General features: G+C 29.5%; 3 protein-coding genes across 7 annotated transcripts; 1 reads left to right on the top strand and 2 right to left on the bottom strand.

The window, feature by feature from the left end:
- Positions 1-7,997: 7,997 nt before the first annotated feature.
- On the bottom strand, positions 7,998-12,460 carry LOC122568614 (cysteine--tRNA ligase, cytoplasmic). Of its 2 annotated transcripts, none has more exons than XM_043728543.1 (10): positions 12,069-12,460; positions 10,898-11,092; positions 10,444-10,786; positions 10,154-10,294; positions 9,861-10,071; positions 9,324-9,793; positions 9,071-9,215; positions 8,713-8,918; positions 8,282-8,644; positions 7,998-8,221 (listed from the first exon to the last, which is right to left on the bottom strand). In XM_043728543.1, the coding sequence occupies exons 2-10, from the start codon at positions 11,074-11,076 to the stop codon at positions 8,096-8,098; spliced, it is 2,184 nt and encodes a 727-aa protein (XP_043584478.1). In that variant the 5' UTR covers positions 11,077-11,092; positions 12,069-12,460; the 3' UTR covers positions 7,998-8,095. The 2 variants fall into 2 exon arrangements, with proteins under 2 accessions (XP_043584478.1, XP_043584477.1); XM_043728542.1 differs by lacking the exon at positions 12,069-12,460 and adding an exon at positions 11,188-11,872.
- On the top strand, positions 12,115-24,157 carry LOC122568618 (nuclear speckle splicing regulatory protein 1). 4 transcript variants are annotated; one of them, XM_043728550.1, is made up of 3 exons: positions 12,115-12,131; positions 22,757-22,800; positions 22,881-24,157. In XM_043728550.1, exons 2-3 carry the CDS (start codon positions 22,775-22,777, stop codon positions 24,001-24,003), a joined length of 1,149 nt encoding a protein of 382 aa, XP_043584485.1. In that variant the 5' UTR covers positions 12,115-12,131; positions 22,757-22,774; the 3' UTR covers positions 24,004-24,157. The 4 variants fall into 4 exon arrangements, with proteins under 4 accessions (XP_043584485.1, XP_043584484.1, XP_043584486.1 ...); XM_043728549.1 differs by lacking the exon at positions 12,115-12,131 and adding an exon at positions 22,010-22,141 and having other exon boundaries at positions 22,566-22,800; XM_043728551.1 differs by lacking the exon at positions 12,115-12,131 and adding an exon at positions 22,014-22,141.
- On the bottom strand, positions 13,170-21,944 carry LOC122568609 (carboxypeptidase D-like). Its single transcript, XM_043728535.1, has 15 exons — positions 21,351-21,944; positions 21,012-21,256; positions 20,769-20,924; positions 20,513-20,688; positions 20,290-20,437; positions 20,114-20,208; positions 17,942-18,444; positions 17,341-17,817; positions 16,994-17,262; positions 16,377-16,554; positions 15,900-16,285; positions 15,597-15,738; positions 14,028-15,510; positions 13,765-13,941; positions 13,170-13,545 (listed from the first exon to the last, which is right to left on the bottom strand). The coding sequence occupies exons 1-15, from the start codon at positions 21,807-21,809 to the stop codon at positions 13,409-13,411; spliced, it is 5,031 nt and encodes a 1,676-aa protein (XP_043584470.1). The 5' UTR covers positions 21,810-21,944; the 3' UTR covers positions 13,170-13,408.
- Positions 24,158-24,338: the final 181 nt, after the last annotated feature.

Genomic DNA, 24,338 nt, shown 5'->3' with positions numbered 1-24,338 from the left:
GTAAAAGCAGAGTGCCAGAAGCTCGCGGTATGAACATCCTGTCGAGCCAGCACCACCTGAGTCCAAGAATTATGTACGCTTGTGGAAGGACGTTCCAGCTCTAACGCTGAATTTATGTACACGGTCCCATTCTTCTCGAGAAAGTGCCACCTAAGTACTCCAACTATGGTAAATTATAAAAACCCTGGTATTAGTACTAATGAGAGAACCGTGTGATTCCTTCTCTTAGATATTTTTATCGAATGAAAACGAAGAATCGCGAATCTCATATATTCCGGTCTGCGTAAACAGGGAACGCGATGCCGATGCGTTTCAACGAAAAGCAAAAAAGTAAAGAGTGGAACGTCGACTGAGTTTTTGGATGGATAAACTCGAAAAAATATAAGAAAGTAAGGTAACTTACTTACTGTCCGAATACTTTTACGATTTCATTATTTAATTCATTATTTAATTTTGTCATTATTTAATTCACCGCTTACTAAGTAGAAAAATGTGTGCGTTGAATAAATAAAATTAATGTTTCGACTAACTAGAACAAGTGTTCTAACATATTGGAAAATTAATATCAATATAATAATATTATTATAGGGCAGTAATCTCTCAATCGCCGTGGTATCCAAATATTAACGAAGGCCACTGTATTTTTGCATCTCTCATAATTTACCTCCTAAATACATCCAAGCCGTTATAAAGAATTAAAACGCAAAATATTCAAACGAACAAACGAACCTTTTGCTCTAAAGAGTCTTCGATAAATCTTAAAATTCTCGTTCCTCCCGAATAATTTTCCTTCGATCTCGTTTAATAGCGACTGAGACATCTGAGAGTCGCGTGGATGAAACGAGAAACAGGTTTCGCGAATGCAGAGGAACGCGACGAAGGGAAAGAACGTAAAACTGGAAATCCGGTGCAAGAACTGATTACAAATTTATAAAGAGATATATCTCGCGATGCGTGTCTCGGGAAGGGAGGGGTCCGCTGCCCTTTGGATTCACCTTTGACCTCTCACCCTGCCCCGCTCGAAGTGTTCGTGAACGAAGACGAGTCGTCGAACGGAGGCCTGTGCAACGAAGAGAAGACGAGATTCGCTCGTGGACCGGCGAGGAAGGAATGGAAAGGAGCGAAAGAGGCGAAGGGGATGGGCTGATTGAAGCAGGCATGATGTTTAATTCAAAGAAACTGAAGACACGCCCCGCTAACTACGGAGCAAGCCGCGCCATCAACCCCGAAGAAGACTGGACCAAGAAGAAGGAAGAAAAAGGAGTTTGGAGAAAGAAGAAGAAAAAAAAGAGGAAAGACGCTGTGATCCTCTTTGCCCTCCTTAAATCTCTCTGGTAATTGCTTCCTTTCAACGAAGCATGACTTTACGCGTGGCAGTGCAACCTCGAAGACGCTATCGGCCTATCAGAAACCACGAAACGAACGAGACGAGACTCAGTCGAAAGTCAAACGACGTCGAATTTGAATTTCAAAGTTGCTCGTGTGCTCGAAGACAGATATAGGTATGTTGTATGTATATCGACGATCGATGGGAAAGTGGTGGATTCGATGAAAACAGAAGATAAAAACAGTTTTTATATCTTCAGTTTCTAAGGTGTTGGTAAGGTTTACAGATTCAGCGATTCCGCCATCGCTACGAGCGCCTACCATTTTGTCTCGGGTGCAGCAATTACCGAGGTTGCATTGCAGACTTTCCTGTGCGCATGCCTTCCAGGGTGAAAGGGTTAAAGTCTGCCCACCCTTTGCTCGAAGGCTGGTCTTCGAGATCTGTAATTTCTTCCTACCGTATTTCTTCCTTAGAGAATCGTTACTCTTTTTTGCCTACTTTCTGTTTGGTATGAATTTTTACAGGATTTTTGCATTTTTTAAACTTTGTTTCGGGGTTGTTTAAGCCTTCGCTTTGATTTATTTTACGACGATACTGTTGCACGCATAGAAACTCTTTCGTTCCACATCGGTTATCCATTCATTTTTATTAGATCGTCTAACAGTTTCCTAACGAGTTTGTAAAAAGTAAATTAAAAATTAATTATTATTGCTACCAAAATCGATATCGACAGCATTGATAGCAGAGGCATGAAAATACAAAATATCGTTTCACGAGAATTTAGATTAAATATAGTCGCTATATACGAAAGATGCCCGTTTTTAATCTCATTTAATGCATCCCAACCAAAATTATTAATAAAAGTCTCGATCAACGAAGCACTGGGAAACTGCAGGAGAAAAAAGTACGCGAACCTTTCGTGATTAATCGGATAACGGTACTCGCAGGAACGCCTCGTCAAGTCTAAAAATAAAAATAAATAAGTATCTCGAAGGGTTGAGCGGATTATAGGCGGCGAGAAAGCGCGTTACGTTCATTTGCAACCGCTCTTACTTTTCATCAAGCCCGACATTTTTTCCTTCTGTCTTTTTTTTCTCTCTTATTTAATTCAAGCCAATCTTCACCCTCCGCCACCTTTCTTTCTGGTTACTTCTCCCCCTCTTTTTTCCATCCTTGCTATCGCGGACTACGGCAAAAACTGACCCCTAAAACGTAGCCTAACTGCGAGTCGACACGTGGGTCAGGTCAAAGCATAGGCGCGTGCGTTTTGTTTCATTAAAAACACGCGGACAGAAAAAAAGCACGTGAAAAACTTGGCCGAGACAATGCGCGAACGCAGCTGGTTAAACGCGGAAGGGTTACCGATTAACATAAAAGGGTACCATTACACGACGCGAGACGCAATCGGATTCGAGGTGAACTCGTCTAACAAGCTGTATTTATACGCTGTTTTTACGCTGGAAAAACACACACTGGTACGGCGTGACCCTCACCCATGAGGTCGGATACAGACGATCAAGTAGCGTCTATAGCTGCTTAAAGCAATTCTGGAGTAATTACGGTGGATGGTGGATGGTCGATTTCGTCGGATAGCTTCTCACGGTTAACGCTTACGCAAGCACTATACATATCGGTCTCCTCGGTTAAAATTCAATTTCTTAGTTCAATCTTCATTCTTCAATCAATCGTTTCGTGCTTTTCAAGATATATTGATATTCCAAGTAACTTTGTTAGAGATCATATGACAATAATTTAATTAAATACATAGTGGTAATTTCTTACATAGGAGACATCTTTCCTCGATGATATTGGAACTTTCTAAAACATTGCGTTTTCATGGTGAATATAGATAATTGTAACTTTCATTGCATCCATATGTAAATATAATTGTAGAAATTTTAATCTGGGAAATGTAATAGCTAGTTGTTGTAATCGAATAGAAATTGATATAATACGAATTATAATGAACATAATTCGTGAAAAATATAATCATAATATTTCCAAAAACAACTCCATTCCTTCCACAATAATTTTTGTGCCGAGAACATAAATAACATAAATGTAACATAGATAAAAGGAGGCCGATGAACAGTCTATCGGCAATTTGTCATCGACTTTTCGAACGTTTCAACGTGACCGATCAGCCGAAAGGGCGCAACAATAGCAATAATCGGCTGGGCTACTAGGAAAGTTTCGAAAATCACTCCTCCGCGGGAAAAAAGGAATAAATCAAACAAAAGGATAAGAGCACGGTGGAGTCTGCGGTGTAAATCGAAAACCGACGAGAGGGTAGCTGAAAATCGTCGATAGAGTTATAAAAGTGGGCTTCGTGGCCTCCTGCCACCCCTTCGAACGCACCCCGATACCGCACGAGCACACACTGGGATGTCTGTCCTCGAATACCGAACAATGCATTATTTATGTCTACCTCCTAGTTATCTTCCTAGTATCGGAATTCGTTTGTGATACCAAAGAATTCACGCTTCTACTCTAATCTATCATTGCTTAGCGATATATGTATATATAATATATTAATCAATGAAACATATGCACATATCATATACTTGAGTAAGAAAACATTGTACAAATTGAAAAAGAAGGAAACAAATTAATTAGAGAAAATTAGAAGGACCATTCATGTTGATTGAAGAAAGATCTCCAATAAAATTAGTATTTAATTAGTATTTAAAATATGTATTAATATTTTCAGTATACTCTTGTCAATGATTTTTATCAATTTCTAACAATTTTGGAATTTGATAACTTCCACTCTGAGTTATCTTCAAATAATTTCGAGATATCTTGATCAATCTTCCAATGGTTTTTAATTTACAGTACATTATAACTAAAAACTGGACTTTACGAAACCTGTGAAACGTTACACGTACGATGATCAACAATATTTCTACGTATGGAATTCTCGCGAAAAGTCTGTTCTTTCCTTGTTCCACTAATTTCGCCGTTGCCCCCGAAATCAATCTTACAAATTTCTACGTAACGAATTCGAGAAAAACCGTTGCCGCGATCAGCATAACGTACAGGTCTTTCAGATTACAGAGCCCAGGGTGCTATTCTAATTTACCAACGTGATTCAATTCACCATACGAAGTCGATCTCTCGATACAATAACGTTTCACCTTTCTACCATTCTATATGTATTTTTTCTTCCTTTTTTTTTTTTTTTTGTTCTTTTATATCGTTCGGTTACTCTGATCAGTGGCGTCACGAAAGTGGAGGAAGAGGAGAAAAAATGGCAACGCGTGAAAGAAACCAGGAGAAGGAAAAAAAATGTATGAACACGTTGGTAATACGAGTGAAAAGTGGTGCTCGTTAAATTACAACAGTTACCGAACTCCGATTTCGCAGTGAAGAGAAACCGACGAACGAAACGAAACCGCGTGTCAAGAGTGTGACGAAGAGGGTGAAGAGTAGAGAAAGAGGGTGGCTTTATATATGCATACGAGAACATTCAGGTGTCAATCAAGAATCGAGACCTTTCGACTTTGGGGTGTGAAAATCGGACTTCTCCCGAAAAAATTTACGTATTCATTCACTCCACCACCAATGGAAAAAGATGGGGTATAAAAGAGAAAGAGAGTAAAAGAGGGGGCGAGTGAAAAAGAAAGAATTCGAGCGAAAAGTCTGTTTGCTTTTTTACCGCTCTTGACTTCATATTCGAGAGCATATTTTTTGCGCCAACCGTCACGCATTGTTAACGTCAACTTACTCGTCTTTTTTACTTTCTCTTTCTCTCATTCGCATTTTTTTTTCTTTTTCCTTCGTGCGTCGCAACGAAAAGAAAACCGTCAGGTAAAATCCAGTACACGCTAACAGGAATTTTGTAATTTCGCTAGAATATCGTGTGATCCCGGTGAACGAATTTTGAACAATGTGATTCGAAGGGTTAGGAAGATATGTTACGGTTGCTTCAGGAATAATTGCATTTATATCTTTTCTTTTATTTCGTTTATTTTATTTCGTTTACTATGATTATTTGATCATTAGCAACGAATTCAGCAATATAGTATACAATATAAATTTCATAACCATTCCCAATAGATACAATATTATAAAATCTTTAAAACACTCGGTTAACTTTTGTATTTCAGCAATCTTGGATTCTATTGTGTCGTAAATCATTAAAAACGTTTCTATATCCACTTTTATCTAATGTATGAGAAAATTGTAGTTACCAATTTAAAAGCATTCACAATCTCGTCATTAAATGAAGGTTATGACAAATATAAAAGATCTATAAGCGATCGTATTACGCATACTTCATTTGTTTGTATTTTTCTCAAAATCCTGTTACACGAAAGAAATAGAGGCTAATAGTGCAGACATTCTATATATTGTTCTACCATTTTTTAACTAAAAAAAAAATGTACATAATATGAGAAATATGAAAAGTCAAAAGATATTTTGTAATTATTCTGTCAGGTTTTTGATACGAGACATTATCGGACGACGTATTTTGCCGAGTTGGAAAAGCGCATGATACACGACCCGTTTGCCTTTCTCGTCTCGCCTCGCCACGCCGCGCGTTTTCACACTTTCTGAATGCGGGATGAATATCGGTCTGGTTCGCCGCAAGTCGAGCATTATATCGCTTTTACATTTATAAAGCTGTCACACACCAACTCATGCGTCATTGTGAAAGGGGTATTATGCTTTAATAATGGACAGCATCACATGTCAGATTCATCCGGTTAGATGGAAATGGTGCAAAGTTTATTTCGTTCCAGGACTCTGGTGTTTCCAATCGCAACGTGTCACAAAACATTCTGCACGATCGAAAATAATAATTTTATATGAAACAATGACATTATCTGCTTGCACTGTAAGATATCTTCCGATTGTTCTTTACTCCCTCATCTTCGCCATTAACTAAATGCAGGATAGACTTGATATCATTAGGATAGACTTAATATCATCAGGATAGACTTCGTGTCTCACGGTCTGAAATACCGACCTCGAAAAAGATCAGCGTTTCTTACGCCCTCTGCGATTTGCTGCGGCAAATATGGGAATTGTATTCAACTCAACGATAAAAATGAACTTGTCATCTACGGAGCTTTGTGCCACATGTTCTGTAATACCGACTATTCACAGTTTTGTCACGCTCCCTACAATTTGTAACATAATACCGAGTGTAATTAATCCGTTTAAACCTGCTCTGTTATTGAAATAAAACTTTGACATATTACATGAACGACAAATCGCAAGCAGTAAAGAAAATCAGTATGATCTTATTACATATATGAACTGTTTATCCCGCGACAAGTTTAAATAAATGGAATGCTATCGTATATTAAAAAAAAAACCACAGACGTTATTAAATAAAATAACATAAGTAATTAAATCAGTGATTCAACTAAAACAATACTTTAATATAATCTTATATTAGAAAGTAAAACAAAATTGCCTATGCGTCTGTCTATTTATATGCTTAGAATTAAGTTAAACAAATTTATAAATTGTTATAAGATATTATGATGTAAAAATTAGAAATCGTAAAAATTAAAAATCTTGTAAAATTCCGAAAAACCAGTAATTATTACAAGTTGAAATATTATATACATAGGTAAATCTTTTTTTCTTTAGGCTGAGTGATCATTCTTGACCACTGGTAAATATCAATTATAGTATAATTATTTTCATCATAATTAATATTTAATGCAAATTAACATAGTTCTAAGCCAAAAACTAGTACCATAGAAGAGTAAATTTTGTTTTAACTTATAAAAAAGCATAAAAATTATAAAAATGATTATTGTAATAAATTGTTGAAGACATAAATTTACAATAAAAATGTAGAAATTATTAAATTTGATTAAATTTGATTGTTATAATGGAAAAATTACGTTTCACGACATCGATGAAGGTCGTTAACTTTCGAGCAATCTTGTCAAGGATATGTAACCTGTCATCGGATATATATATAAGGAATATCCGATCGAACTTGCGCGCAAGCTCATTTTTGTCTAAATCCTCGTAACGTAAACATCAGAAAAGGCTTTTAATTACTTATTAAAAAGCAATAAAATTTTTAATTTATAATATTTAAGCAATTAATATTATAACACTGTCTTTTCTATATTTCGTCAGTGGTTTTAATTCATACCATTACTATACTGAATAATGACGTCACACGTGACAAAAATGCTAAGGGCTTAAGTGACCCCAAAACATGGGACACAAAAAAATACATATTCTGTTATACTATCTTTATGCCTTCACTAATCTATTAACTCAATGTTAAAAGATATCTCTATAGTAAATAACATTAGGCTAATTTATTACAAATATTACCGAAACGACTTTTTACCACAAAATATATCTAGCAGTTTAATCGTATGTATTACGTATAAAGTTCTATTTTTATAAATTCATGTAGATTCTTTTTAATATTAAGGAATTTAATTAACAAATTTTTATTTAATACAACATATCATATATAATATTTAAATGTTGATTTAATACAATAGTATGACTGATATTGAAAGTATGCGTATAACGATAAATAAGCAATCTGTAAAATATTGAAAACATGTACCAAAATAAAATTAATTTCTGCAATTAAGTACCGTACAAACATAAACATAAATATTATGTAAGCATAAATACGTTCATAAACGTAATACGTTCATAAATGCAATGATAAAAAAAGTAATGTTGAAATAAATATATTAAAAAGGTGAAACCAATATCTTTCTTGAATAATCAACTTTCCAGTATACAAGATTAATGCTATGCGGTCAAAAAGTGTTAAGCATCATTGGTAGAAGCAAGATATTCGTTGTATCTCTTCTCTTGGGCTTGCTGCAATTTCAGTAACTTCTTCATCTGTCCTTTACTGATTTCTGTACCATCAATATAATGCGTCGGTACACCCTAAACAAGACAGTTTTTTAGTTACAAAATGGAATGTATTATTATTATAAATCTACATACATTACTATCGAATTGAGAATATTTATCTTTTTCTAGCTTAAACATCTCAGAAGGAGGAATTTTTCTCAGCGCTTCCTTTGCTGCAGCTTCCGCTTTTCTTCTTTCCTTTTCCAACGTCCTTTCCAACTCCATTTGCTTTTTATGAATCTTCTCTTTTAATAGTTCTTCTTTATTTACTAATTTAATTTTACAAACTTCTTCATTACTATCTTCCAAACGAACTCCAATATTTGGTAAAACATCGTCACGTAATGTATCACATTCCTCAAGAATACTACTAGCTTTCAAAGCTTTAGCATGATTTCTTACTTTCTCACGGAAATTTGCCAAAATTTCAAGGTAGGGCATAACGACTTCTTCAACCTTTAATAAAATTTATAATAAAGAGTCAGAACATAAGTAAAGAGAAAATAAATGTATATAAAACATACATTTAAATTCGCGGTATTGCTGTCAACTGGAAAACCAATATTATCATGCGATGGTATAACCCCAAATATAATAAACATTTTTGTAATATAAACTGCAACATCTCTAAGTAATAGTGTATTTGGTTGTTTTATTTCTTTCATGTAAATATTGCAATGCGTCACAAGATCCCTAATGACATCAAGCGCACTCCTTGTATCAATATTGTCTGTAATAAAATGTATCGTAAGTTTTATTAACATACAAAATAATATAATAATATATAATTATATAATATAATATGTATATTAAATTAGATAATAACAAAATATATATTAGTTATACAATTACAGTGCACAATATTTCTAAATGTTTACTTACCACATAATGCGTTATGTACTACGTCCCTGGCATGATAAAACTTTTCATTTAATTCTACTTCAGATTTAGTCCATTTGGTAAAAGTATTAATATTTGTCTCTGAACCCAAAGATCTAATTTTACATTTTACGTTTAAAAAGAATTCCTATAATACAAATAAGGTGTTGTACATATATTACATTATTCAACGCTAAATTAAGTAATATTAAATAAAATATTCGTAAAATATTATATAACAAATAGTTATATTTACATTTAAAAACTTTTCATATTGAATGGCCATATGCATGGTATCATCACTGTAATCTAATGTATCTTTCCATGAATGCAAAAGAAATGCAAGCCTAAGTTGTCTTGCTGAGTGCTTTTTTAATGCATCTTGTATAGTAATGAAATTTTTTAGTGATTTTGACATTTTGCACCCTGCTATGGTCAAATGACCAGAATGAAGAAAATATTTAACCCAATTAGAATTATTATAGTACGCTTCTGCTTGTGCCATTTCATTGTCATGATGGGGAAACTTCAAATCTATCCCTCCAGTATGAATATCTAAACTTTCTCCACAAATTATAGATGCCATAACTGAACACTCTATATGCCAACCTGGTCGTCCTTTACCCCAAGGACTTTCCCACCAAGGTTCTCCTTCCTTCGAACACTTCCAAAGTGCAAAATCAGTTGGTGATCTTTTTTCAGATACCTTTGAACCACTTAAATCTCCTAATAAAAATATTAAAAGTTATCAAAAAAGAATACATTCATCTTAAATAAAAAAAAGAATTTTTACCTTCTCCTTCTTGCAAACTCGATGTATCACCATATGCTTCTGGGACGAGTTTAGCATAATAATGTTTATCCTGCTTATCAAAGGTAGCAACATCGAAATATACAGAACCATTACTTTCATATGCAATTCCATTTTCTATAATTTTTTCAATAAATGTTATAATTTCAGGTATGTATTCACTAACTCTTGTTAAAACATTTGGCCTTAATATCTAATGAAAATTTCATTATGAATTACTCAATATAATTAATAAATATATATAGTTAAAATCAAGAAAATATACTTAATATTACATTTAAAGAATCCATATCTTTGTGAAATTCCATTTCCCAATGTTGTGATAATTTGGTAAAAATAGAATGTTCTGTAACTGTAGCTCCTTTCGTTTTATCCAACCATTCTGCCAAAGGATCTCGTGCTACTTTTAATAATAACTGTATCCATAGAAGTTACAAAGATAGTATCTTTAGATAAATTATTAAATAAAATTAATAAGAATATTATTAATATTAAATAATTACATGATCTCTACTTATAAATTTATTACTTATACTCTAACAATATGAAAAAAATATATATATACTTCTTGGTATTCCTTCATTTTTTCTTCATCTTTAAGCTTTACTACGTTTTCCAAATTTTCAATAGCTTTTTCCACATTGCACAACAATGCCTCTAGCATATATTTTTTATCTGTATCATTCGTATTCTTCACTGTATCTTCAAAAATACACATTACATATTTTGCATCATCCAAGATTTCATCAAGAGTATGATTCTCTTCTATATATTTCTCATATAAATAATTTTGTCTAGCTCTCTTTATAATTTTATCATCTATATCAGTAATATTCATCACATATAAAATATCGTACCCAAAATAATCAGATAAGACACGCCTTAATATATCGAAAGATATATATGATCTAAATAGTGTCAAAAATGATAACAAATATATAAAAAATAAATATTATCTATAGCATTTTAATAAAATAATATGCATTTTTAAATACATAATTTTATATGCAACTTTGTACCTAGCATGTCCCATATGTGATGCGTCATAAACAGTAGGTCCACAACTATACCATAATATATGATTTCCAAATTGAGGGACAAATATTTCTTTCTCCCTAGTTAAGCTGTTGTATAACTTAAGAAACGAGCTGCTTTTTCTTTCTGGTGGCATCCAAGATGGTTGTAACCTCTTTGCCATTTTTAATCTCTAGAAACTGGAAATATCCAAAAGTGATGAAAACCGTAAAATATATCTTATCTATCTCATTACTTCTCTTCTAGAAAATAAAAGTTATACAATTAAATTTACCTCTTTATGAAAAGCTTTACTCAAAAATATTTCGATACAAAAATTCTGTGTACAATTATTTTCAAAGAAATATTTACACAAATATACAAAGAAAGATTGTCAAATAAATATCACGTGTCTAGAATTCTGTTGCAAATTTTTACTTGTTTCCACATACATAACTTTTTCAATATATTCGCGTATAGGATATTTAGCATTAATGTTAATATATTTCTCTTAATTTAATCAAATAATATAAAATACTGTTCACATTAACTATCATTAAACTCTTGAATGATTCACGTTCGATATCCGAAAAGACACGAGGAAATCATTGCATGTATATATCAGTGTAGAAAGAGCGTTCACACTCTGACGTTGTCTCAACTTTCTGTTATCTCCGATCTTCAATGCTTCTACTCAATCTTTAATATCATGTTGTAAGAAACAGTTTGATGTGATAATATTTGAACTGTTTGTCGTAAAAGTAATTTATCTATTTTAACTTTAAACCATATGTAAAAAAAGAAGTAAACCTCATCTATAAATAATTAGTCTTCGCATACAAAACTTGCATCATCCTAATTAACAGTTTGAAATGTAATGACTTCAATGCTTTGCAATATATATATATATACTAACTGATGATCTTTGACCGGATGTATGTCCTTAGTAATTGAATTTTTAGATAGATTTTAATATTAAATAGACTATGGAATAGTAAATAGTATAGAAATAATAAAGAATAAGTTAAAACGAAAAGGACGTAGGTAGCAATCGTTTGAAGAAAATTACATATTTAATAATTTTATAATATTTCTTTATGTATAATGCTTTTTGTCGTATTCATTTGTATATATATAATAAATAAAGCATAAAAATTATATTTTCATATAGATTACCATGAATTGGCGTGAGTGGCCGTTCGCGCAAGAATGCCACGATGGTTATCTTTATTCTAAAACGTAAGCCCTATCTTCTCTGCTATTACATACAGTGCTCAAACTTATTCCAAGCACAACCGAAGAATCATAATCGGTCTCTTCGGGCCGTCTCTCACCGTCGCGTCACCAGTCAATGTGCAGTTTATTTGTTCTGAATCTTTTAGTATTTTGAGATGATAAATAAAATGCCATTTTGACTACACCACCTTTGGAACATTCTCTACCGAACGATCCAAATTCGATTCGAATCAATTCAGTAGCTTTAAAGTTATAAGCGAACAAACATAAAAGTACTTTTGTACCTTATATATATAGACACTAGACACCCAGGCAATGACAAAAACATATATATATTTAATATCAAAATCAAATAAATATAAAATTGATTGTATATATCATCTATTGTAAATAAGATTTATATATATAAATATTATTTTTGTCATATTAATTATTAGATCTTTTAGATATATTAGAATTATAAATACATTACATCAATAATATTATAAATTACAACACATATATGTAGTCATATACCAATAACTTCATTCTTGTTAAACAAATTAATATACCCAAATAATTTAAAATAAAATTTTAGTTATTTCAGTAGGTGATATATTTTTTATTCAAATTCTTGTATAAAGTACATGACATTATAACAAATATTTTTATAAACATATTTTTCATATTTCAAAAGTTCTGTAAAAAATACGTAAAATGTTTCACACATTTATGAATTTAATATTATGATTTTTTTAAAAATGTGATATTATGCATAGAAATCCTTGTTTCATATATGTATTAAAAAATTTACATTATTTTATTATATTAAATTTTAAGATCACATACAAAATAAGCACTTTGAAATGTGTATAATTCATATTCATATATAAAATATTAATCTTATGTTACATATAAAAATATAGAACGTAAAATGTTAGCTAAAGTTTTTCAGACACATATCTTTTTTTCTTTCGGAACAAAATTCATTATATTGTTAAATATATAGATGTTTAATTATATATATCCTGCTTTATTCTTATATTATTTTAAGTACAACACTTTTTTTACATAAAATGATTTTTATTGTTTTTATTATTTTTTATCTTGATCTTTGAAAAAATCATTTTATCATTTAGTAAATATAATTAATTCAACATTTAAGTTAAACAAAGTACATGCTGCCATTTTAAGATTGTTATTCTTTTCTTCTATGTTAGTAATTGTTTGTTCAGTTTTTATACTTTCATATATAATTTAAATGTAATAACAAAACATCTCATTTAAAAATTAATATTGTATTATCTATGTTCTTTATTTGTCTCTTCTTCCCATTCTTTACCTGGCCTGATAAATTCTAAGTCACTAGCATCCTCAGAACTTGAAATATTATCGTCATCAAAATATGGTTTTGTAACTTCGTTTGGTTGCATATGTCCTAAAAAAAACATGAAATAATCATACAAATAATCATATAAGTAATCATAATAAAAATATAATATGATCCTGTATTAATAATTTGTAATAGATATTTCAAAATTCTGTCATTCTACATATTAAGAGAAACTGGAAATAGATGCCTTTTAAATTTTTACAAGTATTTAAAAGATAAATATTTAAAAGACTTTTATATGCATCACTTTGTTATTATATTTACCATTCAATGGTCTTCTAAATATTTCAATTTCTTTTTCATCATCATCAAAAAAGCTTGTTCCATCTTTTAATAGACTAAACGCATATCCATTCCAATTATTTCTTTTTAAATTTTTGGAAGATTTACAGTTGGCACAAATAAAAATAGAACAAGCAATAATTCCCAAACATACAGTGGCTGCAAAAATATGATTTAAAATTATATTCTAATAATACATTATGACTTATGTGTTATATATATTATAAAAATATTGATCATCTTACTTATAAGAACTATAAAAACAATTCTAGGCATCCCAAGAAAGTTGTCATCATATTTTAATTTAAATATCAAATGCGAAACACTATGTACATCTGATGTTATAAACAATTTAGTCTGTTGAATATATCCGGATGCGCTAGCACTTATAATATGAGTACCAGGTTTGAATAAAAACCAGTAAGCTCCATTTATTCCACTTTTAACATGATGCATTGATTTATTGTATGATAAAATAGCATTTTCAAGTGGCTCATTATTCTCATTAAGGACAAATCCTTTTACTCCTTCATTAAGCTTTTCTATCATCATTAATAAACTATCCTTATTATCTTCCCATATATTTCTTGAATCATCAGTGTTGCAACAAGTAACATATACATCAAGCATCAAAGTACTCGTATTTAAATAAAGATAATCCATTAAAGAATGTTCTCTTTTTCCACTTATACCCATACCAGCATGAATAATTTCATTAGAATCTATATTTAAATCGTGATCACACTCTGGATTTTTAAAAGTCATATTCATCTTATTTTTAATATATAATGATGCTAAATCTTGTAATACATCATTATCATCGGTGTTATATATCTGTTCAAATATTTTTCCATACTTTCCCGCAAATGGAATTTCAATATGTTGCGAACCAATATTCAAATTTATTGCTAATACAGCATTAATGTTTTTGAACCAATTAATTAGTGTACTTGCCTCAGTACTTAGTCTATCACTGATAGGAAATTGTAAATTGTCCACAATGAATGAATCACAAGTTTGATTATCATTAGAATTTTGAGATAAATCCGGTGCAATGTATATCGTAAATTTATCTAAATAATTTGTAATTCTAGATTCTTTCCGATAACGATCTAGTAAATAGGTTGCAAAATGAAGTAAAATTTTAGATGTTACAGGTGCACCACTTGAAATACCAGCCACAAAGGCTATAGATGGTCGACCAATGCGTTTGTAATTACTTTCAGTTCCAATTTCTAAACATATTATTCGAGTGCCCGTTTGTGATTTACCAATAATATGTAAAGTTGATAATTGCGAATATTTATTGTTCAGATCAATCAAAACTTGATTTACAACATTTGTCTCTTGATCGTTATCGTATTTTTGGTGTTCTGCTTTTTCTACATGACGTTTCGTCAATTTAATGTGAAGATCAGTTATATTTGTATCATCTACATGAACTTTAATAGACTGTTCTATGTAACCTTCACAAACAAATGTTAACGAATATTCACCAGGAAGAAGAATAATTTTAAAGTAAGCCATGTTTTTAGAAACATGGTAACTATTGGTTCCAATCTTAACTACAGTTTCTCTTAAGGGAGCATGGTTAGTATCTGTTACCACTGCTCGAACACCAGTTGTCAGACCCTGAATAAGTTGCTTCAAGGGCAATAAATTTTCACGCCAAATAGTTGGAATAGATCCTGGAAGTGGATATTTACAACAAGCCATGTTGATACTTATCTACAAGTATAATAGATTGTAAGAGATTAATATACAAATAATATAAACTAGAAATGATTTTATACATTAATAAACATATTACTTACTGTTGGTATTTTATACTGATTTTGAATATAATTTTGTACTTTTTTAACATCATTGTTAATAAAACTGCAAGTTTCTTTCTGTATTGAATGTTCATAATTTTTGGCCAGAGTTTTATATACATTCAAGCTATCATCTGTATAACTAAAATAAGAATATAAGGTATTATTATATTAAATTATGTTATACTATTTTAAATTTGGATCGTATAATATAACAAAAAAAAAATAAATAAATAAATACGTAAATATATTTTAGTATACTATATATTAGTATATTATAGCAGTAACTTAAATTTTCGTTACCTGACTTCAAGTGCTCCACTTCCTAATATTATTATTACATCATATTCTTCATTAGATAACATTGTTTTAAATGCATTAGTAATCATATTTAATTTATCTGATGTAGCATTATTATTTTGTAGCAATAGCCTTTTGCCTATTTCATCATTTACAATAGGATTACACTCTTGAGCATTTGGTACTATATTATCAAAACCTGGATCTATGTAGGGTACAAAATGTAATACAGAGTTTTTCAATATTCTTCCTATAGGGGGATCTCCAATTTGATTTCCTTTCAATATATGAGTTGCTAATCGTAACAGCATTTCTCTACCAATTGGTTGAGACGCAAATAGACCTCCAATTAAACCAATATGATATTTATTTTCTTCTGGTGCACCCATCTATGATTAATAAATTTGTAACTATTTTTTATAATCGTAAAACATAAAATTTGGAATAAATGGTTATATATTTTTTAAATGATATGCTCACATTATGTGTAACTTTTAAAGAATGAATATCTACACTGATTAATGACTCCCCTTGAGCTTGAAATTCTGCAATGTTTGGTTGATCATTTTCTAATTGATTAAATTTACCACTTAACTCGACATTTGTTAAATAAATATTGTCTAAGTTTGTCGTTAACCGAAAATCATAAGCAGATGACCTGAAATAGAAAATTATTACATAAAATACGAATATACCAAATTAAGAAACAAAAATTTGTTTTCATATTAAGTATGAAAAAATGAATACGTAATTAAAAAAGATCTATTCATTAAAATACTTGATGATAAGGAAACACATAAAATGATTATACAATAAAGCATTCTAATAATCAGTTCTGCTTCTATTAAAATATAATTGTAATTTACTTTATTATAGTCGATATATATTTTATAATATATTAAAATATTTACTTTCGTGAAGTTTTTAAATTTCTTCCTAAAATGAAATTTTTACAACTCCTTATCAAAAACAATCCTTTTTAATATTCAATAATATATAAGTATCATTATTCTGGAAATTGCAATGCTTATAAGAATTATATTAAAGTACTTTCTAGTCTTAAGAAAATCTTAAAATTATAAATTATATAGTTATACCAGTGTTGAGGATCATCTCGCATTAATGAGAAATCCAATACTATTCCTTCTCCAATATTAACATCATCTGATACCACTGCAATTTGCGTTTGAGATTCATACCCTACTGCACTGACTGTAACATTGTATTTGCCTGGGACTAAAAGACGCCAATAATCTCCATCATTGGCTGCATAGATATCATGTTTAATTCCTTCTATAGATATTTTAGCATGAGGTATAGGATTTCCAATTGATGAACGTATTACTCCATGTATTCCTTTATGAGACTATCAAAAAAAATGTATAAGTATAATGAAAGAAATAATTATTTTTGTAACATGCTATACATATTAATACATAAATACCATTTCAATTAAACGTAGGAGAGGTTCTCTATTTTGTAACCAATACTCTGGTAATTCAGTTGCATTTGGAAATTTTGTACATCCTACTTCTATCGTAATTTCAAAATCATTGCTATGAATGTAATTATAATCTTGCATGCCTCCATTAACAGAATACCAAGCAGCCCCATTGGTTATACCATTTGGAAAGCTTTTCTCTAATACATTTTGTACTGTGTTTGATCGTCCATTTAAAAATGAAGGACATGGTTCTCCAAGATGCATACTAGGATGAGCATTTGAATATGCTAATGCTAAAGCTTTGAAAACTTTATCATCTGGACTTAGATTTTCATTATCATACATGTATTCTGGTTTATTATCATATGGATAATTTGCCACTAATGCTCCTCCATGAAAATTAGCAGAAAGTACAAATGGAATACTTGCAATCCAATTCATTACTGCTTTTGTCTCAGGTTCTGGTTTTTTATTATACTGTAAAATATAAAAATATAACTAGTAATCTAAATTTATAAAATCAATAAACATTTAATAGATATACATATAAAATGTGCTAAATCCATCAAAAGTGAAACAATGAAAAAGTGGAAATCCATACATTATTTGTTTCATATTGATCAGGAAAATTTCTGTTGAGATCAACATTTTTAGCGTTTGTTCTTCCTTCATATATATTTTCTTCTCTAGAAATTTCATAACCATCTGGATTCATGCTTGGCATTACATGCAGTCTGACATTCTTTAATATTTTTGTAACTCTTTTGTCACTTCCAAAATTTTCACAAAGGAACTTCAACAGCATTAGTAAAATTTCTCTGCCAACAACTTCATTCCCATGCATGTTTCCTATATATTTTACTTCAGGTTTATTTTGGCTATGTTTACCAGGATTTTCTGTTATTTCCATAACATATAACTGACGTCCTTTAACAGACTCTCCTATACTATAAAGCCTTGTGATATTTGGGTAATTTAAATTTAATTCTTTCAAGAATTTTTCCATTGCTATGTAATTATGATGTTTGAATTCCGTATTATGGAAAAAACCATATTTGTCAGTAGGTCTAATAAATTCCTCAACTTTATCTGACTTCAATTTTCCTACAAATTAACATAATATTATAAAACAATTAAAACTATTGTATTGTAAGAATAAAAAGTCTTAAATAAAAAAATTAATAGTACAACAAAAAGTACATCTGTAAATATATCTTCTTTAACAAACTTTTCATATGTATTAAAAAGACAAAAATAAATCATGAAAAACATGAAACTTAAAATTTAAAAAATATGCAACTATTACAACATTTGCAACACAACACAAGGTATAGAGAACACAAAAAACCAAAGAAATAGTAAATAATATGTTATAATAATATTCAATATGTATTACTACTTGATGGATAAAAAATATAGGAAAAGGCTGGAAAACATTTGAGAAAACTAACTCACTGTTTGAAACAAATATAGTATTTTATTTTTTAATTTTTTAGACATTATACATTCAATTTGATTATATTATGCTATACATCAAATTACAAATATGATCATAAACATCTCTCAGTGTTTTACATATTTTTGTTAATATTAATAAAATTACCTAAAGATATTTATGCTTCATACTAAAAATCTTTGGATATATTTTTCATAATTCATACATATTTTCTTACATATGTATCTCATTTACTTCATAAAAATGAGATTAACATATTCTTTACATTTAATGAAATAAACCTTCTATTTTTAGTGTATAGTTTTCCTTGTTTACAAAGTTTAATCTGATTTTCATAATACAGATCTTTAAATGAACATTTAAATGAACACATGAAATTTAAGAAAGAAATACTACAAAATATTTTTATAATTATTTTTAAAAACTTTATTTGTTATGTTATTTGTTCTTGTAATTGTTCGCTAATATAAAAAAGAGCATTCAAACAAAAAGTATATCACGATTTGCTATTTGTTCGATAACATAAAAGTTATTCACCTAAAAAATATGAGTGTTACAAGAAGATATGTTTTTGATGTGCAGTAATGCTTAGTTCTTACAATTCATATATGATCCAATTGTACATCTACAAAGTATTTAGACCAATTGTTTAAAATTATAAATTTATTACATTCTTTTTCTATATCTAATTAATATAACATTTCTCTATAAATTTAAGCTTTTGCATTCAAAATATCTTTCCTTAGATACAATACAGGACAAATAAATTTAAAAAACAAATAAAAAATAATATAACAAATAAACGTAAACATAAAAATAATAAAAATGATTAAAAAATTTATGTTTAACATATGTTTATGCTCCAATTAGTTCATAAGTAAATAACTTTCACTGTAAATAATTATTTTTGTGCAAAGCAGAAAGTTTCTTTATCTTTTTCTCCATACCTTGTGTGTATCTTTTATATATTTGCTTATATTAAGGACATAAACATATAATATATAATAAAATGTATAGAAATGGCAGTATCACATACTCTTGTGATATAATCATATCAGTGCTGTAAAATGAAAATAAGAATGATGATAAAACTAATTCATGAAACAAATAATAAATTCATATGTAAATATAAAAAATAATAATTTCGTTTCATTTTCAATTTTATGAGAAAACAAATAAAAGATAAGAAAATTCTTTAATTACGTATATATAAATATAACTAGTAATTCATATCATCATAAGATGGTATTAGTTTATACAGTGCAAAATTCTGATTAGGAAGTGGGAGTGTATGAATAAAAGGAGCATCCTGATTACCTTGATCATCATAAGTATCCTGTGTTAAAGTGAAATTGACAATAGTTGGTTCATCCGATTTTACTGTGATATTTATTTGTTCACTTGGATGATATCTAAAATCATAAAAAGTTGATATATAGATCAAACCTTACTAAACAAAATACTAGTTTCGTAACAACATTATGTATACTCACGCCCATGCTTCTGCATGAATGTTATATGTTCCAGGCAGTAACAAACGCCAATATTCTCCATGATGTGTAGTGGATACATTATGATTTATTCCATGCACAATAATAGTTGCTCCTTCTATTGGTTGCCCATTTATATCTCTTACAAGACCTAAAATTATAAAATATAAATTAATATATACTATCGTTATTAATAAATAATTATACTTAATGAATATTAAAAGACCTGTTACTCCAATATGGGCTTGTTCGAGATATTTTATAAGAGATTCCTTATTTAATCTCCAATATTGTGGCATTTCTAAGGCAAGCGGATATTTACAACAACTAAGTTCAAATGTTATCTCAAGTGCATTGGAGCGAGCATAATTGAAGTCTTGCATTCCTCCAACAACTTCATACCTAAAATAGATAAAGTTTAATAATATTTTCTTTACAAATAATACTTTCCAAAAACAAAGAATTCAGATATGTATGCTCACCAATATGCACCATTGGTAACACCACCCTGAAAAACATCAGAACTGCATGCGGTACCTGTACGCATTTCTGGATGATTATCTGCATATGTGTGTGCTAAATATTTGAATAACTCATCATCTGGACTTTTACTTTCAATACAACAAGACCCTTGAATGCTAAAAATCAGTACAGTATATAATTTTTATAAAATAATAAGTAAAATTTCACAATTTATTTCATAATTGCATTTATTATTATATTACCCAGAATCATAAGGATAACTTGCTACAACAGCACCTCCATGAAGATTTCCTGATAATACAAATGGTTCTGTAGCAATCCAAGTCATCATGGCTACTGTTTCATTCTGACGTCCATCTAATATAGTGCCACCTTGTTGGAGATAATTAGTTCTTCTATTAAACTGATCTGGAAAATTTCTATTTAAATCAACATGATTTGCATTTTCACGACCAGAAAAATCTTTTCTCGATTCACATTTTCCTTCCTAAAAATTCAAAGGAACATTAGACCAATATATACATGGATTTAAATTAACTTAAATTATAAAGGGAAATAATAACAAAAAATAGAAACATTACCACTGATTTTTCAAAGCCATCAGGATTCATTGATGGCATAAGGTAGATATCAGTATTATTCACTAATTTTGTAATTCTTTCATCTTTTCCATAATTTTTCAAAAGATATTGAGCAAGATATACTAATAATTCTCTACCAACAGCTTCATCACCATGCATATTAGCAACATATTTCACCATCGGTTCACACAGTTTTCGTTCCTTAACATTTTCAGAAATTTCAATAACTAACAAATCTCTGCCTTCCACGGATTTTCCTATGGAAAACACTCTTGCCAAATTTGGATATTTTAGAACCAATGAATTAAACAACTGTTGAAGCTCTTCATAATTTGTGTAATGTGGGATGACAAAATCCTCATCTAATTTGTTGTCGGAATTTATCACAAAGCCATTAATAATTCCAATAATTAAGAAAAAAAGTAGCACGATGTTATAGATAATACGTGCGTGTACCATGTTTAAATATTTATTAGCGTAAGAATATAACAAGCTTTTTGACTTTAACGAAACATTCTACACAATTCACGATGTCGCTGTCAATATAGCATAAAAGTACTGATGACGTCCACAAGTGCGAACGTGGGCAGAGTAGGGTAGAGGATTACTAGGAATGATATAGATATATGTATATCTATAATTTTTCATTGAGAATAAAAATATTTATTAGTCAATTATTCTACATATATATTACATGTGTAACTTCTGTATTATTTTTTAAATTTCTATAACAATTTCTCGTAAAAGGTCACAGAAATTTTAATGAAAGAAAAATGAATTCTTGTGTATGTGTAAGTAACATAGTAAGAAAAGTTTTATTTGTATTTATATAATATACTCTACATGGATAAAAATCTTTGATAAGAATAATTTTTCTCTTCCTTTTCCTTTGTGATACTAAGTACTTACGTACATATGTATGTATACATAATATATGTAGTTGAAATAGTTCATAAATTACTAATGATATTCTTAAATATATATGTATATGAATATATAATTTTGAGTTGGCAGTAAAAGGATGTTTATAACTAATTTATATGAAATCTTAGTTTAAAGATATCTTGGTATAATTCAAATTAAATTCTAAAGACAATATTGAATAAATAATTGATAAGGGAAAGTCAAATGCATGTTAGTTTATTTCAAATATTCTGAGTTTCTCTATAAACATATAACGCATTGTTAAATTTCTTATTTTTTATTTTTTGTTAGATATAACAATAAAACATTATTAGATTTAACGATAAAACAATATTAGAAACATTGTAATTTCATTGAAAATTATTTAGAAAAATATTGTCAAAGAGAGGTTATGATCTTGCTTCTACGAATTATATTCGATTGCTTACAAAATGTACACAACTATTTTATGTAATGGTAGATAAAAATTTTTATGACTTCAGTGAATAATATTTCGAAACATGTCTAACAGCAAAGAAGAAAAACAGTAAGTTGTGTAAAAATATTAATAACCAATTAAAGAAAATAGAAAAATAAAAGATTATTCACTATTACAAAAAATTTTAGGTATGGTTTAATTTTACCTAAAAAGCAACAACGTATTGCCCCGAAGGTAAACAACGTATTTGGCGATAATAATGATTCGGATGAGGAAGATGGTACAGATTGGGTTAAAAAGGCTCTTCAGGCAGAGGGAGAAAAGAATAAAATAAAAAGGCAAGTAAGATTAAATATGCAAAAGGCTTTAAAGGAAGACCCAACAATATTTCAATATGATGAAGTATATGATGACATGGAAAGGACAAAAGATCAGTCCAAAACTGCAAAAGATGAAAAAAAGAAACCAAGGTATATTCAAAATCTTTTAAAAGCTGCAGAGCGAAGAAAAAAAGAACAGGAATATAGAATAGAAAGAATGGTTCAGAAAGAACGCGAAGCAGAGGGAGAAATGTATGCAGACAAAGAAAGTTTTGTTACTTCTGCTTATAGAGCAAAATTAGAAGAATTTAAGAAAATGGAAGAAGAGGAAAATAAAATGGATAAATTAGAAGCTATTGCAGATGTTAAAAAGCAACAAGATATTTCAGGATTTTATAGACATTTGTATAAACAGACTGTTGTTCAATCTTCAGAGGAATCTGGAGTTAAGAATGATACCAATGATAATAAAACTAATTTAGATAACAATTTAGAGGACATAAATAAAGAAATAAATGTCAGTGTCACAAACAAGGACCAGGTAAAAAATAAAGAAATAAAAAAGAATAGACAATATAGGCAAAGAAAAATAGAAGAAGATAGTGATACAGATACTGAAATTCAACAGAAAATGGAAAATAAAGTAAAAACTCCTGTACCTGAAAAACATAAAAATGTTGAAAGGGAATCTGAAAGAATAGAGGAACCTGATGTTAAAAAACAAAAGCAACAAATTGAAAATGCTAAACTTGAAGAAAGTTGTAATGAGACCAAAATAGAAAATCCCACAAATTTAAAGGATGTGGAAAAAATATTAGAAAATAGTAAAAATGATGAAACTGAAAAAATAAGTATTAGTGCAAAAGAAAAAATAGAAGCAGAAAAAAGAGAGAGATCTAAGATTTGGGAAAAAAGAACAGTTGGGCCTGTATTTGAAGCAGCATTGCAAAGATATTATGCTAGGAAATCTATGAGGTTATCAGTTGTATAATTTAATGTAACTATAAAGTGTGTGTAGGAAGGAATTGTTTGTCTATATATCTGTGTGTTTAAGTACTAAGTAATTTCAGCAATCGTTTGTTTAGGAAAACGATTACACTATATGTATGATAAAATTTTTTTAATATAGCATTTGTAATATAAAATTGTATAGAAATTGCATTAATGATACACTGTATTCCGGAAAAACGTCTTTCTTTTCAATATTACAAAATATAAATTTCTATACATAGAAACAAATGATGGCACATTATAATTATAATATACCTCTTTAAATTCTACAATATTAACATACAGTAATGAAAACATAAATATTTTTCTTAATTT

This window comes from Bombus pyrosoma, linkage group LG6 (genome assembly GCF_014825855.1).
Source record: "Bombus pyrosoma isolate SC7728 linkage group LG6, ASM1482585v1, whole genome shotgun sequence".
NCBI classification, from domain to species: Eukaryota; Metazoa; Arthropoda; class Insecta; order Hymenoptera; family Apidae; genus Bombus; species Bombus pyrosoma.
The sequence above is the reverse complement of the archived record's forward strand: the minus strand, read 5'-3'. Positions and strand labels throughout refer to the sequence as shown.